This window comes from Trachemys scripta, chromosome 1 (assembly GCF_013100865.1).
Source record: "Trachemys scripta elegans isolate TJP31775 chromosome 1, CAS_Tse_1.0, whole genome shotgun sequence".
In the NCBI taxonomy this organism is placed as follows: Eukaryota; Metazoa; Chordata; order Testudines; family Emydidae; genus Trachemys; species Trachemys scripta.
Window position 1 is genome coordinate 83,140,498 of NC_048298.1, and position 13,935 is coordinate 83,154,432.

General features: G+C 42.9%; 1 protein-coding gene across 1 annotated transcript in view; it reads right to left on the reverse strand.

Moving 5' to 3' along the window:
* The window catches only part of ANKS1B (ankyrin repeat and sterile alpha motif domain containing 1B), a 757,754-nt gene that overhangs the window by 69,605 nt on the left and 674,214 nt on the right, over positions 1 to 13,935 (reverse strand). Inside the window, exon 18 of the mRNA XM_034778452.1 lies at positions 2,722 to 2,829. Coding sequence (XP_034634343.1) covers positions 2,722 to 2,829 — 108 coding nt within the window. The remainder of the gene's footprint in view (positions 1 to 2,721; positions 2,830 to 13,935) is intronic.

Sequence of the window (13,935 nt, forward strand, 5' to 3'; positions counted from 1 at the left end):
GCACGGGTGCTGTACTAGTAGGGACTGCAAGCACTAGCATAGCAATTGCACTGGATCAATTTTTCCTCCCATGTCTCTCCCACAATGCGCTAGTCACTTCTTAAGTGGACTCTGATCAATTTTCTGAACTCTGCTGTAGGGTCAAGTTCTCAAGAAGCCCTCACCTGCACAACTGGGCAGCACACCTTCCGTCTCCATGTGTGTACCCCTGTTTGCCAGCATCCACTTTGTGTGATCATCAAATTTCAGTGTTAGCTTCCCAAGCTGCTTTTGAATCACATCGCAAAAGAAGCTTTCGTGCAAGGATACCTAAAGCTGGCCTGAGGTTCACAAGAGTGCTTGTCCAGATCCGGGGTGACCAGGAGATACAGTTACAGATGAACCTCACTATCAGGAACAGTCTGGTTTCTGACTAGGTGTTGAGCAGATGGCCCAGTTTGGTATCACATGCACCAGGAAACAGTGACAGGAGATAATTTTCTTAGATTAAGTTCTTTGGGGCAGGGAATGTGCCAGTTTGTGTGTTTGTGTGTATGAACCATAACTATAATAGAAGTATTTAATATTAAACAATAATGGGCCTAAAGGTACCGTACAACAATGCCGAGATGCAAATGGCTGCTTTGGCGCAGGGAGGAAAACCTACCTCTTATTGTTTTAGAGGAATAATTAAAGTGGATTCTTGGTGCAGTTTTCCACAGAGCCAAACTAGATTGTGGATCGCATCAAGGCACCCTATTTCAAGCTGCTGAGAGACCAGGAGGAGAGTAAGGAGGCCTGGGGTGGTCTAATATGGTTGGTTGCTCTTCCAATGGAAGGTTTCTGGTCATAGATAAGAGTAATAAATCTCCGCATTTCATACTGTATCTTTGTTACTTTTGCTTTAATATTTACCAACGTTTAAAGCTACCGTAGGAACTAGAAAAACTGAAGTGGTGGTATGAGGCTATTAGCCCACTTAAGACTTATACTGGCATCCTTTTAGGAACAATCCTCACACAAAAAACGGTTCTTTCAATGTGCTATACACAAACAGATCTTCCTAAAGAAGCAGAAATACATCTCACCATATCCAAACTATTCTTCAGCTTGAAATAAAATTATTAGTGCATATTATAAGGTAAACACTACCCTATGTTTTTGTTTGAGTATTTCTATGGTACAGTATCCTCAGTTATTGAAGGAGTAGAAAATCTTAATCCAAACTCATGTCCTTTCCTTTAGGACTCCCAGTGAAGAAAACTGTACATTAAGTGATGAATAATATTTAGTTACTGTCTGCATTAGTAATTCTAGCTGTTGGGCAGTGAAATATTTTTCCTCATTCTGATTACATGAGGAGGAGATCTAGTGTACTTTTCACTGTACCTTGAGAATGCACAATGCTGCTAGTAACATAGTATATTAAAGCTTTTCCACCAGCAGAAGAGGAAACATCCCCACCTATAGAAATAGTTTTCCAGTCCAATGCATTGAAACCACTGAATGAGAGTGTGCTACTTTCAGCCATTGGCCATTTCTTTTTTATTTTAGCACTTGCAGTGTGCCAGGAGACCATTCACACAACAAACCAAGATATAAAATGTAACTAAAAATATCTATATTTGAGCAATTCTCTAGGGCAGGACATCATGAACTGAAAGACACTTTCGCTAGCACAATATTAAAAAACAGGTTATAGATTTCTAAATCCAAGCATTTGTATATAGCTTTTGAGACTAAAAAGGGTAAAAACAGGGAGGTCATAGAATCTATAATTTTCTGTTAAAATAAGATTATAAAAGGCAGCAGCAGCTCCCACTCTAGTTTTACCTTCTCCTCCTAACACCAGGAAATACAACTAGAGAGCACATTATGCCCGACAACTAGAAATCCATTCCAGAATGAAATTCCAATCAGAGGAGCAGTCACCATGGAAATACTCAAATCAAATCTACTCAAACAGGGAAGAACTGAATGAAAATGTCATAGTAAAAGGTGCTAATGAACATGAACTACCTTGACCACAACACAGTAAAGATGGGGTCCCCAGACCATAACATAATAAGAATAATAGATATCAAGAAAGCAAAATTTCTGGGATTAGAAATCTAGTGAATTTATTGCAATGGGAGGAATATAAAAATCAGTGAATGTGGAAAATCCTAAAAGGCATCATGACTAGGCTTGCAGGAGTGGGGTTATTAATGGAAACTGAGTAAGACAAGTAACTTTAGATACCCAGAAACACCTTGATATCTATACATGTTTATCTCACTGATTTCAGTTAGCTCTGTGTAACTAAGGCCTGGTCTACACGGGGGGGGGGGGGAGGGAGAGGCGAGCTAAGTCGGTCTAAGTTACGCAGCTTCAGCTACGAAAATAGCGTAGCTGAAGTCGACATACTTAGAGTCGACTCCCCCGTCAACTCTGCATACGCTTCTTGCTCCGGTGGAGTTCCGGAGTTGACGGGAGAGCGCTCGTCAGTCGATTTATCGCGTCTTCACTAGACTCGATAAATTGACTCCCGCTGGATCGATTGCTCCGGAGGTAAGTGTAGACATGCCCTAAAGCACAGACTTGCTCTACAGAACAGCAAACAAAAAGGAAAGTGATAAAACTCATTCTATATGCGTAGATACTAAGTGACAATTCTTTGTGTTTTCAGGGTTTTTTTTTTAAATATGATTTTTATAAAACGATTGCTGACTTTACAAGATACCAAATTTGCTAGGAACTTACCCTGAGGGTTATTGACCTAGGTGGTTTCTGAGGAGGGTCTTCGTGAAGCCTGTCTCCCAGAGATGCCAAAATACGTTTCCTGTGGCCAACCAAGCTGATTTTTAAAACCTGAAAAAAAATACAAGCTCAGGTAAGAACATTCATTAAAATCGTTAAACAAAGAACCAGTCAGAAACAAACACCTTTTCTATATACTTTTTAACAGGTAAGTACTCTGCATTGGTCAAGTGGAAAGAAATCGAGAGAGAGCAGTGGAAGGTGTACAAAGATTAGCAGAGTGGGTTACAGGTCAGAGAGGAGGATGCAGAGAATAAAAGGAGGCGAGAATGATATAGAATGGGGGGAAAAGCAAGGCAGGTACAGTTATGGAAAGCGAAGACAGGTAAAGCAGCAGAGTAGGGAGGAGAGAGAAATCAAAGTAGGGGGAGGGGAGAGAATTACAGACTGAATTCCAGATGGAACAGCAGTACCAGAAAAAAGGAAAAAAATAAAACCAGTAAGAAAAGACTGGGACAGAAAATGTAGGAATGCAGACAAGAGTGAGCAATGGAGAATAAAGGAGCAACTGAAATGGAGGAATGGTGGTGCTAGAAAAGTGGAGAGTGGCCAGACTAATGGTTAGAGGAAAAGGGGAGAGGAAAGAAATGAGAGAGGGAGGAAGTGACCAGCAAATAGAAAAGTTGGTACTTCTATAACTTTCCACCATAGGATTCTCAGAAGCAATCTCAGACTCCACACACAGAGTCAGCAACATCCTCAGGCAGGATGTGCACATAAGCAACACAGATTTGATTCCCCCCAATCCTGGTCAGACCCCGTCCTCCTCTAGACAGAAATAAAAACCCTCTCCACAGCAAGACAAAAAACAACTACCCAAGTGGACTGATCAAAAACATTTGGACTTGCCAAATTCTAAAACTTAATTTATAAAAAAACGATAGCTGATCAAGAGTTGAATAATTACTGAGTCACTACAACTCCCTAACTACTTCTATTGATGCTCTAGCATCAAAGCAAGATCTCTCTCTCTCTCACCTCCCTCCTCCCCCCCCACCCCCGGTTGTTGGAAATATGGCTGGAGGCTGAAGGGGGGTGTAAGAAAACTTGAGCATCAGTGGCAGAAAATAAAGTCTGATACAAAGAATTTCTACAAATCTATGCCAATGAGCTAGGAGGCAGAGATCCAACCTCTGCTCTGTCATAGATGTGGCAAAATCACACCTTTGCAGAATCCTTCCAGGCTTCAAATTGCTTCCTTTCTTCCTGAACACATCACCTTCCATTGTGGGACCACTACTAATAGAAACTGTCAACACTGACATGGATGCAGGGGATTTCTCTTTCACACTAAAACAGGCAATGGCCCAGACAGTATTGAGAAACCATTCTTCGACCCTAGTGATCTCCCAAACTACTGCCTGGTCTCTTGCATCCCTTTTCTAAGCAAGCTGATCAAGAAGTCAGCAACCTCTCAGCAACCAATGTCTTAGATCCCACTCAATCTGGTGTCAGAACAGGGCACAGTACAGAGACATCTATTGTTGCTTTGGTAGTTGACCTCCTCCTGTCCACAAACAGGGGAACTACATTTACACTCAGCCTGCTGGTCCTGTCTGTGCTATTTCATATTGTTGAGAATCTAACAGTCTGGTTGCCTGCAGCTACAGAGGCCACTGGAAACACCACAAAACCTTCTGTTCAGATTGAACCCTGAGGATCACTGTGAGTAGCTGTTCCTCCACAGCAGGCCGCCCTGCAGAGTCCCACAAGCTTGTTATCTTCATATTCAAGATATATAGGAAGACATTAGGAAAGCCAGTGAGACAACACAGGCTGAAACGCCAGTGGTATGCAGGAGACACTAAAGTCTCCATCCACTTTACATCAAATGTAAACAGGACCAAGATGGGTGAGGTCCAGAGGACCACAGAAGGGCAAACATAGAACCTATCTTTAAAAAGGAGAACAAAGAGGACCCAGGAAACTATAGATCAATCAGCCTAACTTCAATACCTGGAAAGATACTGGAACAAATTATTTAATAATCAATTTGCAAGCACCTAGAGGATAATGGTATCATAAGTAATAACCAACACAGATTTTCAAGAACTCATGCCTAACCACCCTAATTTCCTTCCAGGGTTTTTGGCCTAATGGATGGGGGAGGGAGAAAAGCTGTAGATGTGATATATGTTGATTTTAGTAAGCTTTTTGACACAATCCCACATGATATTCTCAAAGGCAAATGAGGGAAAAGTAGGTCTAGATGAAATTACTATAAAACGGGTGCACAACTGGTTGAAAGACCATACTCAAAGAGTAGCTATCAATGGTTCACTGTCAAACTGGGAGGGGGTATCTACAAAGGTTCTGCAGGGATCTGTTCTGGGTCTAGTACTATTCAGTATTTTCATTAATGACTTGAATAACAGAGTGAAGAGTATGCTTATAAAATTTGTGGATGATGACAAACTGTGAGGGGTTGCTGGCACTTTGGAGGACAGGATTAGAAATCAAAACAATCTTGACAAATTGGAGAATTGGTTTGAAATCACCAAGATGAGATTCAATAAAGACAAGTGCAAAATACCACACTTAGGGTGAAAAAAATCAAATGCACAACTACAAAATAACTGGCTAGGCTGTACTACGCCTAAAAGGGATCTGGGGGTTATAGTGGATCACACATGGAATATGAGCCAACAATGTGATGCAGTTATGAAAAAGGCAAATATTCTGGGGTACATTAACACTACTAGTCTATGTAAAATCCAGGAGATAATTGTCCCGTGCTACTTGGCATTGGTGAGGCCTCTGCTGGAGTACTGTGTCCCATTTTGGGGACCACACTTGAAGAATTATCTGGATAAATTGGAGTGCCAGAGGAGAGCAACATAAATGATAAAAGGCATAGAAAATTTGACCTATAAGGAAAGGTTAAAAAAACTGGCACATTTATTCTTGACAAAAGGCTGGGGAGGGATCTGATAACAACCTTCAAATATGTTGAGGACTTCTCTAAAGAAGACTGTGTTCTCCATGTCCACTGAAGGTGGGACAAGAAGCAAGACGTAATCGGCCCTATCTTCAGCAATTCTGTCACAGGTGAAAGTCATGGACAGGTCGCAGGCAAGAAACATAAATTAATGGAAGCCCGCAACCTGTCCCTGACTTTTACTAAAAATATGCTGGGGGCAGAGGGAGGGGGGACAAACAGAGCGCTGCTCTGCTTGTAGCTGTTCCAGCCCCACTGCTGGTCCTGCAGCAGGGGCTGACTACTGCTGCTCCAGCCCCAGGGGGGGGGCTGAGCCAACCTCAGCCACTGCTCTGGCAGGCAGAGGACTGCTGCTCCAGCAGCCCCAGGGCTGGTTCCCAACCAGCTGTCCCCACCAACCCTGGGGCTGGCCGCCGGTCAGCTGTTCCCACCAGCTGCTGCTCCAGCCCTGCCCCAGAAGAAGTCACGGGGGTCACGAAATCCATGACAGAATTGTAGCCTTAACTACAATGGTAGTATAATGGAACAGGCTTCCAAGGGAGGTTGTGGAATCCCTGTCCATTGGAGGTTTTTCAGAACAGATCAAACAAAGACCTTTCAGAGATGGTCTAGGTCAGTGGTGGACAACCCCTATGGCCTGCGCTGCTTCCCACAGCTCCCATTGGCTGGGAATGGCCAACCGCGGCCACTGGGAGCTGCAGGGGGCCGTGCCTGAGGACAGTCAATGTAAACCAACTGTCTCACAGTCCGCCAGCGGATTATCCTGATAGGCCATGTGTGGCCCGCGGGTTGTCCACCACTGGTCTAGGTATACTTGGTCCTACCTCAGTGTGTGTGTGGCGGGGGTGGTGGGGTGGTGGTAGATTAGATGACGTCTTGAGATTCCTTACAGCCCTACATTTCTATGATTACCATCTTTCTCAATGTCGAGCCATAAGCAGCACCTGGAGGAACTGCTGCTTGTTAAAGCCCAGCCAAGGCATTAGTCGGGTGATGCTGGTAGAAAGAGAGAACATCTTCCATTACTGAGGGCATTTGCCCTCAGACTGTTAAGTCACTGTACAGCCTTGGGGTCTTTTTGAACTCCTCAAAGCTTTGAATGCTCAGTTATCAATGGCAGGGAAAAAAGCCTATCTTATACTTGTTAGTTGCTTGAAGATTGGGCCCCATCACATCAGTCCTTGCCAAAGTAATATACACATTCATGACCTTCATGTTTGATCACTACATCTCATATCTAGGAATGAGACGAAAACATCCCAAAACACTCACATTGGTACAAAAAGATAGCAGATCATTTGTTTAGCACAACAGGTCACTGAACACATAACTCCAGAGCTCTGGTCTCTTTGCTGACTCCCAATTGAATGAAGAGTCCAGTTCAAAGTCTCTGTCTCGATATTCAAAGCTTTGCATGGGCTTGGCCCTAGCAATCTGAGAAATTGCCTCTCCCCCCATGACTAGTGAAACTGATGACTAAGAAGCATTAGCAGGATCGCTAATTAATAAATCAGACTTGTGTGTCACTTGCTCTTCCTGTGGCTTCATGCAACTGATGAACACCGTGACAGGGGAGGAATGAGTCCCTGGAATTTTGCAGGACAGGGCTCTGGAGGGGGGGTCTCCAATTGAGTATGCTCTTTTGAAAAAAGTGGGCTTAATCTGAAAACTGCACCGATCTCAGAATACCAGGAACACCATATAACCTGTATCACATTTTGTTCTTTCACAAAAAGTGGATCTTACCGTGAATCTGGATGTGGAAGGGTTTGAAGATGCACCTTACAGAAACGTATCATATTTGGCCAATAGGAAAATCTAATCACAGTTCAGGGACTAATCACTTTGTTAATGAAAGATGCTTTGTTTTTGGTCTCAAAATGCACAATGGCTCCCTCGTAATTGTCTTACCTGGAGGTTCATTGATCATCTTCCCAATAGGAAATGTCATTATCTGAAGCCCTTATACATTTGAGTTATAAGAAGAGAGTTCAACAGATAATCTCAAAAATTGTTCTGTGATAGATGATCCTCGACAGTATTTAGCAAAAATATCAAATATCAGAAATATGGGTCAATAGCATGTAATGGGAATGAGGCCTAGGACAGCATAATATTACAAGCATCCTAATGTTTCATACCAAAAGGTCGTAAGAGACTTGCACTTACTTGGTGCACACAGCAATCTAGTGCTCCATCAATATTTTCAAAATCAGGTAACACTGATAGGTAAATATTGAATTCTACAGTCAATTAATAGCATCGATATAATTGTTATGCAATTTAGTATTATGCAGTAAAGATTGTAGTATATTTCATACATGGCAGTGAAACGAGTTTTTGCAGTTTGGCTGTGATAAATCATATAGATTGTGTCATGACACTGCTACAATAGCTTAAGGCAGTGGTTCCCAAACTTGTTCTGCCGCTTGTGCAGAGAAAGCTCCTGGAGGGCCGGGCTGGTTTGTTTATCTGCCACGTCCGCAGGTTTGGCGGATCGCAGCTCCCAGTGGCCGCGGTTCGCTGCTCCAGGCCAATGGGAGCTGCTAGAAGTGGCGCGGGCCGAGGGATGTACTGGCCGTGATTGGCTGAACCTGAGGATGTGGCAGGTAAACAAACCGGCCCGCCAGGGGCTTTCCCTGCACAAGCGGCGGAACAAGTTTGGGAACCACTGGCTTAAGGCATTAAGATAGCGTAAATTTCGTATCAGAGACAAAAAAGCATGTGTGTGATATGCCTCTCACTTTGCCAACAAACATGACACATGCCACAAAAGAGTGCAAGCTCATATCACATTTTTGCATTAAGTATAACTTCCATTGTAGTGAGTTTACTTATACTCGGTGGAGTAATACAATTACAAGAAGAGTGGAGCAAGTTATTTGTCAAAAGAAAAAATGTAGGCAAAGAGATAAGGTAATATTATATTTATGTCTCCATATTCTCCATTCATTCCACTAGGGAATGTTACAAATTCACAAAATATGACTACAACATTTTGCATTTGGATTTTTGATTTAGCTGACAGATGTGAAAACACACACACACACACACACACACAAACACGATAACTCCCTGGTGACTACATATATACAGATGCTGGAAAAGGAAAAGTTATGTCTGCTAAAGTTGGCATAAACTTACACAATCATTTTTTGGGGGTGACTAAAAAGGCTAACAGAATTCAAGAAAACAAATTCTGAAAAATTATGAACTCTGGTGAATATTATGTAAGGACAGTTTAATAGGGCTGTCAGTGTGCCTGAAGCACCCCACCTTGTTAGCAGAAATTGATCCTGCTGGAAAAGGGATAAGTGGGTTCTGCTGAGTCACTGAAGCAAGTAGCTCCTTACCCCAGGCAGATCTAAGATAGGTGGGAGCATTTCTCTAGAGACGGTGAAGTTAGGATCTGGGCTGGGCAGTCCTGAATTAGAAACCCTAAGAGCAGTCAATCCTTGGTAGAGGGCTTGAGTGGAATATTATGTTACTTTTAATTTATTAACAAATCCACACCCTAGAAAGGGGGTGGGTTTTTTATTCTAGATAGTGTGTTGACTTGGTTTTGGAGTGCTTTGGAACAGGCACCTACTTGGAACAGGGCAGCAGTACTAACAGCCATGCCTGTGTAAGAAGGCTGGGGACTGACTCAGTCAGGAGGCAACAGCACCCCGATGCCATTGAGCTGGGAGCAGTACAAGAAAGTAAATAGAGCTCAGAGTAGTACTAACATTTTGCTAGTGGCATAATCAGTTCCTCCAGAATTTAAGCTTCATTTAATTAAAAAATGTTTCTAAGGCCTTTGGGTTGTGAAGGAAAACTTGTAAATATGAACCAATCAGGTGCTGTCTTCCTGAGCCTGCAGGTAAACATCTGAAATGTTAATTGAAATTCAACACTGTTAACTATTTTATTGCTGATCACTTTAGGTGAAACCATAAGCTTTCTGGGATTGTGTGCAGATAGTAAATTGAGTATCACCATTCCCACCCCCCCCACAGCGTGGCTCCTAGTTGGATAATACCAAACACCACCAGAATTAAGTGTCCAGAGCCCCCATATACTATAGCAATGGGTGCTTTAGAAATGCATGCGTAAGGCTATTATTCTTGTGAAAAGAAAGAATCCAGGGAACAAGAATCAGCCAGTGTGGAGTCATGAGGGTCTTAAAAGGAGACCTGGAAATGTAAAAATGAATTGGATTTCAATCCACACCTACACCCAGAGAATCAGTTTTGTAGTTGAAGGCCTGTAGAAATGATTCTTCCCCTACTTCTCCTCTGCAGATGCTCTTACTCAGCTGGGTGATGGGTACAGGGTTTGGTATGATAAAGATTTGGAAAATTTAAACATCTATAAATTGCACAGCCTGGATAGCAGAACTGCTGTTATAAGCGCACCTCCAAGCAAAATATCTAGATCATTTTCCAGATATGATCATCTTATGGTATGAGATCATATTAAGTATGGATACAAACTGTGTTAAAACATTCTACCACAGCACTGGAGCTGATAAGAAAAAGATCTGCCAAACCCTGAAACTAAGGCCTTGACCACACTAGGACTTGTACAGTAATTTGTATTTGGCTCTATTTTCAAATATAGTTAAAACAATGTTTGGTTGTAACTGCTCGTGACAAACCTGAGTCATCTTTGTAAGCCATTAGAGCATTAAGCTATAGCAGTTTCTGAATGTGTGTGATAACCTGATATACACAGTGGAACTTTATGCACTTAAAAGTATTAAAATATATTTTACATTTTTAAAATTTAAAGCATTTATATTCCTCCAGTGTGTTTTTTTAAATACATTTTAAAACATTAGAGCACAGGATTCATGTCATAACAGGGTCTGACAAGGCAGTAGTAATAAAACAGCAGAGTCTTTCCTGAGGAAAAATTGAAAGAAACAGAAGTACAGCAGTCCTGCTAGTGCACACATCCATCTTTCCTGATCTATAATTTACCCAAAAAAATTGGCCGTAGGCTGAAAGTTGGTATCCATTACATGGGGCAAATCACTTCCATTTTATTGGCAAATAAATATGGCTGAACCGTTAAATTTTGAACAGTTACTGTACATATATATGTAAACTGCAACACTGATACAATTACACTGAGCCTCACTGCTCTGTCCTGCTGAGAAACTTGCTGCAGGGTGGTATAGATGCAGGAAAAAACAGATATTCGCTTTGCAAGATTTCTTGCGAGGCATTCCTTTCTCAAGGGCATGTGATCTGAGGCCCCTAGGGTTTGCATGGAGTGAGGTGTCTCAACCCCAGGGATCCGAGGAATTGGTGAAGAAGGGACCCGCTAGATTTGGGTGGACAAACTATGGCCCGTGGGCCAGATCCGGCCTGTCAAGGCTTTGGATTCAGCCTGCAGGATTTGCACCCCTGTGGTGCCGCGGGCCCCTGGCTGTTCCCGTAAGCAGCTGGCACCACGTCCCTGCGGCCCCTGGGGGAGGGGCAGGGCTCCGTGCCCTGCCCTTGCCTGCAAGCACCACCACCCACAGGTCCCATTGGCCGGGAACGGGGAACTGTGGCCAATGGGAGCTTTGGGGCAGGTACCCGCAGGTGAGGGCAGCACACGGAGCCCTCTGCTCCCCCTCCCCCAGGGGCCGCAGGGACGTGGTGCTGGCTGTTTCCGGGATTGGCGCGGGGCCAGGCAGGCAGGCAGGCAGGGAGCCCACCTTAGCCCCACTGCATGCCACTGCTGCTCCAGGTAAGCGGCGCTGGGCTGCAGCCTGCACCCCGAACCCCTCCTGCACCCCGCACCCCCTCTCCCCCCACCCCCCTGCCCTGAGCCCCCCCACACTCCTGCCCTGATCCTCCCCGCATTCCACACCCCTCCTGCACCGCAACCCCTTGCCCTGAGTCCCTTCCTGCACACCGCACCCCACCCACACCGCACACTCCTTACCGCACCCCAACCCCCTGCCCCAGCCCTACATTCGTGGCCCTGCATGCAATTTCCCCACCCAGATGTGGCCGTTGGACCAAAAAGTTTGCCCACCCCTGCGCTAGATCCATGGAAGCAGGAGTTGTCTGCAATGGATACCTGCCCCTCCATGCTACTCTGCTGGGCCTCTCTTCCTCTTAGAAGTATGGTGGCATTGAAAATCAATCATGGCCATGTAGGTGCCATGCTGTCATCAGCTGAGTGCTCCTGTAGGCAGGAACAGCCACAGACAATGAACATTCATACAGCTCCATGCTGTGCTAACTCCTAGCCACCTTTTTACCCAGAAATCCAGGCAGCCTGCAGGGGATAGTACTGTAGAGTGGTTAGTTCCTTATTCTTCCCCATCCTAAACACAACCCTTGCCCCAAAACATCAGCGGATCGTTTGCATGCAGTAGAAGGATCCTTGGTGTGCATGAATGATGTATGCATTCAAAAAAGGAATACTCCGGTCTGCTGTTATCTTGAGGTAAAAGAGCTGTTGAAACACAGCTGGACACAACAAGATAATATTTCTGGTTGCCCTTGTTTCAGAGGAAGTCACTACTTCCATCTACATCAAGCTGGTGAGAGACTGGCTTATAAATGATACAGAGTATGTGTCATTATTCTACTGTACATATTAACCATTTGGAAACAGATGTCAAGTTGTCTTGGTGACAACAACATTCCACAAAGACAGATGGTTGTCTAATAAATTCTGTTTCTATAAGTCAGTCATGAAGAAGAGAGATAAATAATCTACCTGGAAAAATAAGGCTCAAGTATAACTCAGCTGCAGAACTGCATTCTAAGGGTTCTGATGGGCCAATAGGCGTATGTCTTCTTTAAGTATTGGAATTATGGGTCCTGATTCTGGTCTCATCTGTGCTGGTGTAAATTAGAAATAAATCCACTGAAGCCAACTGAGTTACACTGTTGTAAAACTGGTGTAAATGCAAGATCAGATTCAGGCATCTTATGTTTGTTTATTTAAGCATTATCCTGTATCACTGAAGTTACTGGGAGTTTGGTTATTGACTTCAATAGAAAAACTTTGATATACACTCTGGGCCCCATCCTGCCACCAACCTGATTTCAAAATTCTCATTAACTTCAGTGGTAGGATCAGATGTGTCTTAAGAAAATATATTAGATTGTAAGCTCTTCATGTTATTGAGTTCTATATAAAAATAATAATACTGATTTTGTGCTTGTAACTGACAATCTTTAATGTTCCAACTGAAAATTATTAGTTTCATTTCTTTATCATGGTCGTCTCCTAATTTCTATTAAATTAGATCTGGTCATTAAAGATTTTCACTATATCCCCTGATGACTGGTCTCAGTCTGCATGTTGAATCATTTGTTTAGAACAACTTTTACTTTAGTTTTTAATGAACACATTCATGGACTTTTGAAAACATCTTGATTTCATAGTTTTGCAAACCACAGTTGTAACAAAAACACACACAAAGATTTTATATATTTTTAATATGTAAATTCTTGTTTTATACACACACACACGGTGTTTGTATAAATCACTATATATATAGTGTGTGTGTATAAAAAATAATTTTGATTATATCTGAGGTTTGCAAAAACATTAAATTGAGATGTTTAAAAAGCCCATTGAACAATATCCTCTCCACCCCAGAATTATTAGAATCATGATCAAATTGGCTTATTCTGAGTCACAAGGCCAAAAATGATTTATCATTTTATTTAAACAGCACTTGATGAACTGTTTTATAGACACAAACAGTGAAATGCACTTCTCCCATCCTCACAAAGCCAGATTATTCAGGATCCGTGTGGGTGGAGTGGGTGCAGTTACACAGGTGAAATCCACCTCCCATCCAGTACTAGAACATGGAATTGCTATGTAGCTAACCCCTCCCATTGGCTTCTGTTCCTGCTGACAATTGAAATAATGTCTGCAACCCCTCAGACCCAGATGTGCAGAGTAGATGGGTTCATGGACCTGGGGAATCTCTTCTGGTCTACTCCTATGGTAGGGCTAACACAGAGACCCCAGAGTTCCAACGTGTTATCCCATTGTACCTTGCAATATTATTTGTATAACAGATAATCTAAAATGTGTCACTGGCAACATAATAAATCCCACACCATTCTTCTAATCTTTGACAGTATTTCAAATAGTTTGCTGCTAGCAAAGCATGTGAAATCTGTATACAAGGATGAACAGCCTTTAGGGTGGTGAAATCTAAAAAATGAAATGTGAATCTCTACAGCAATCTCTGATACTCACTGGGGTAA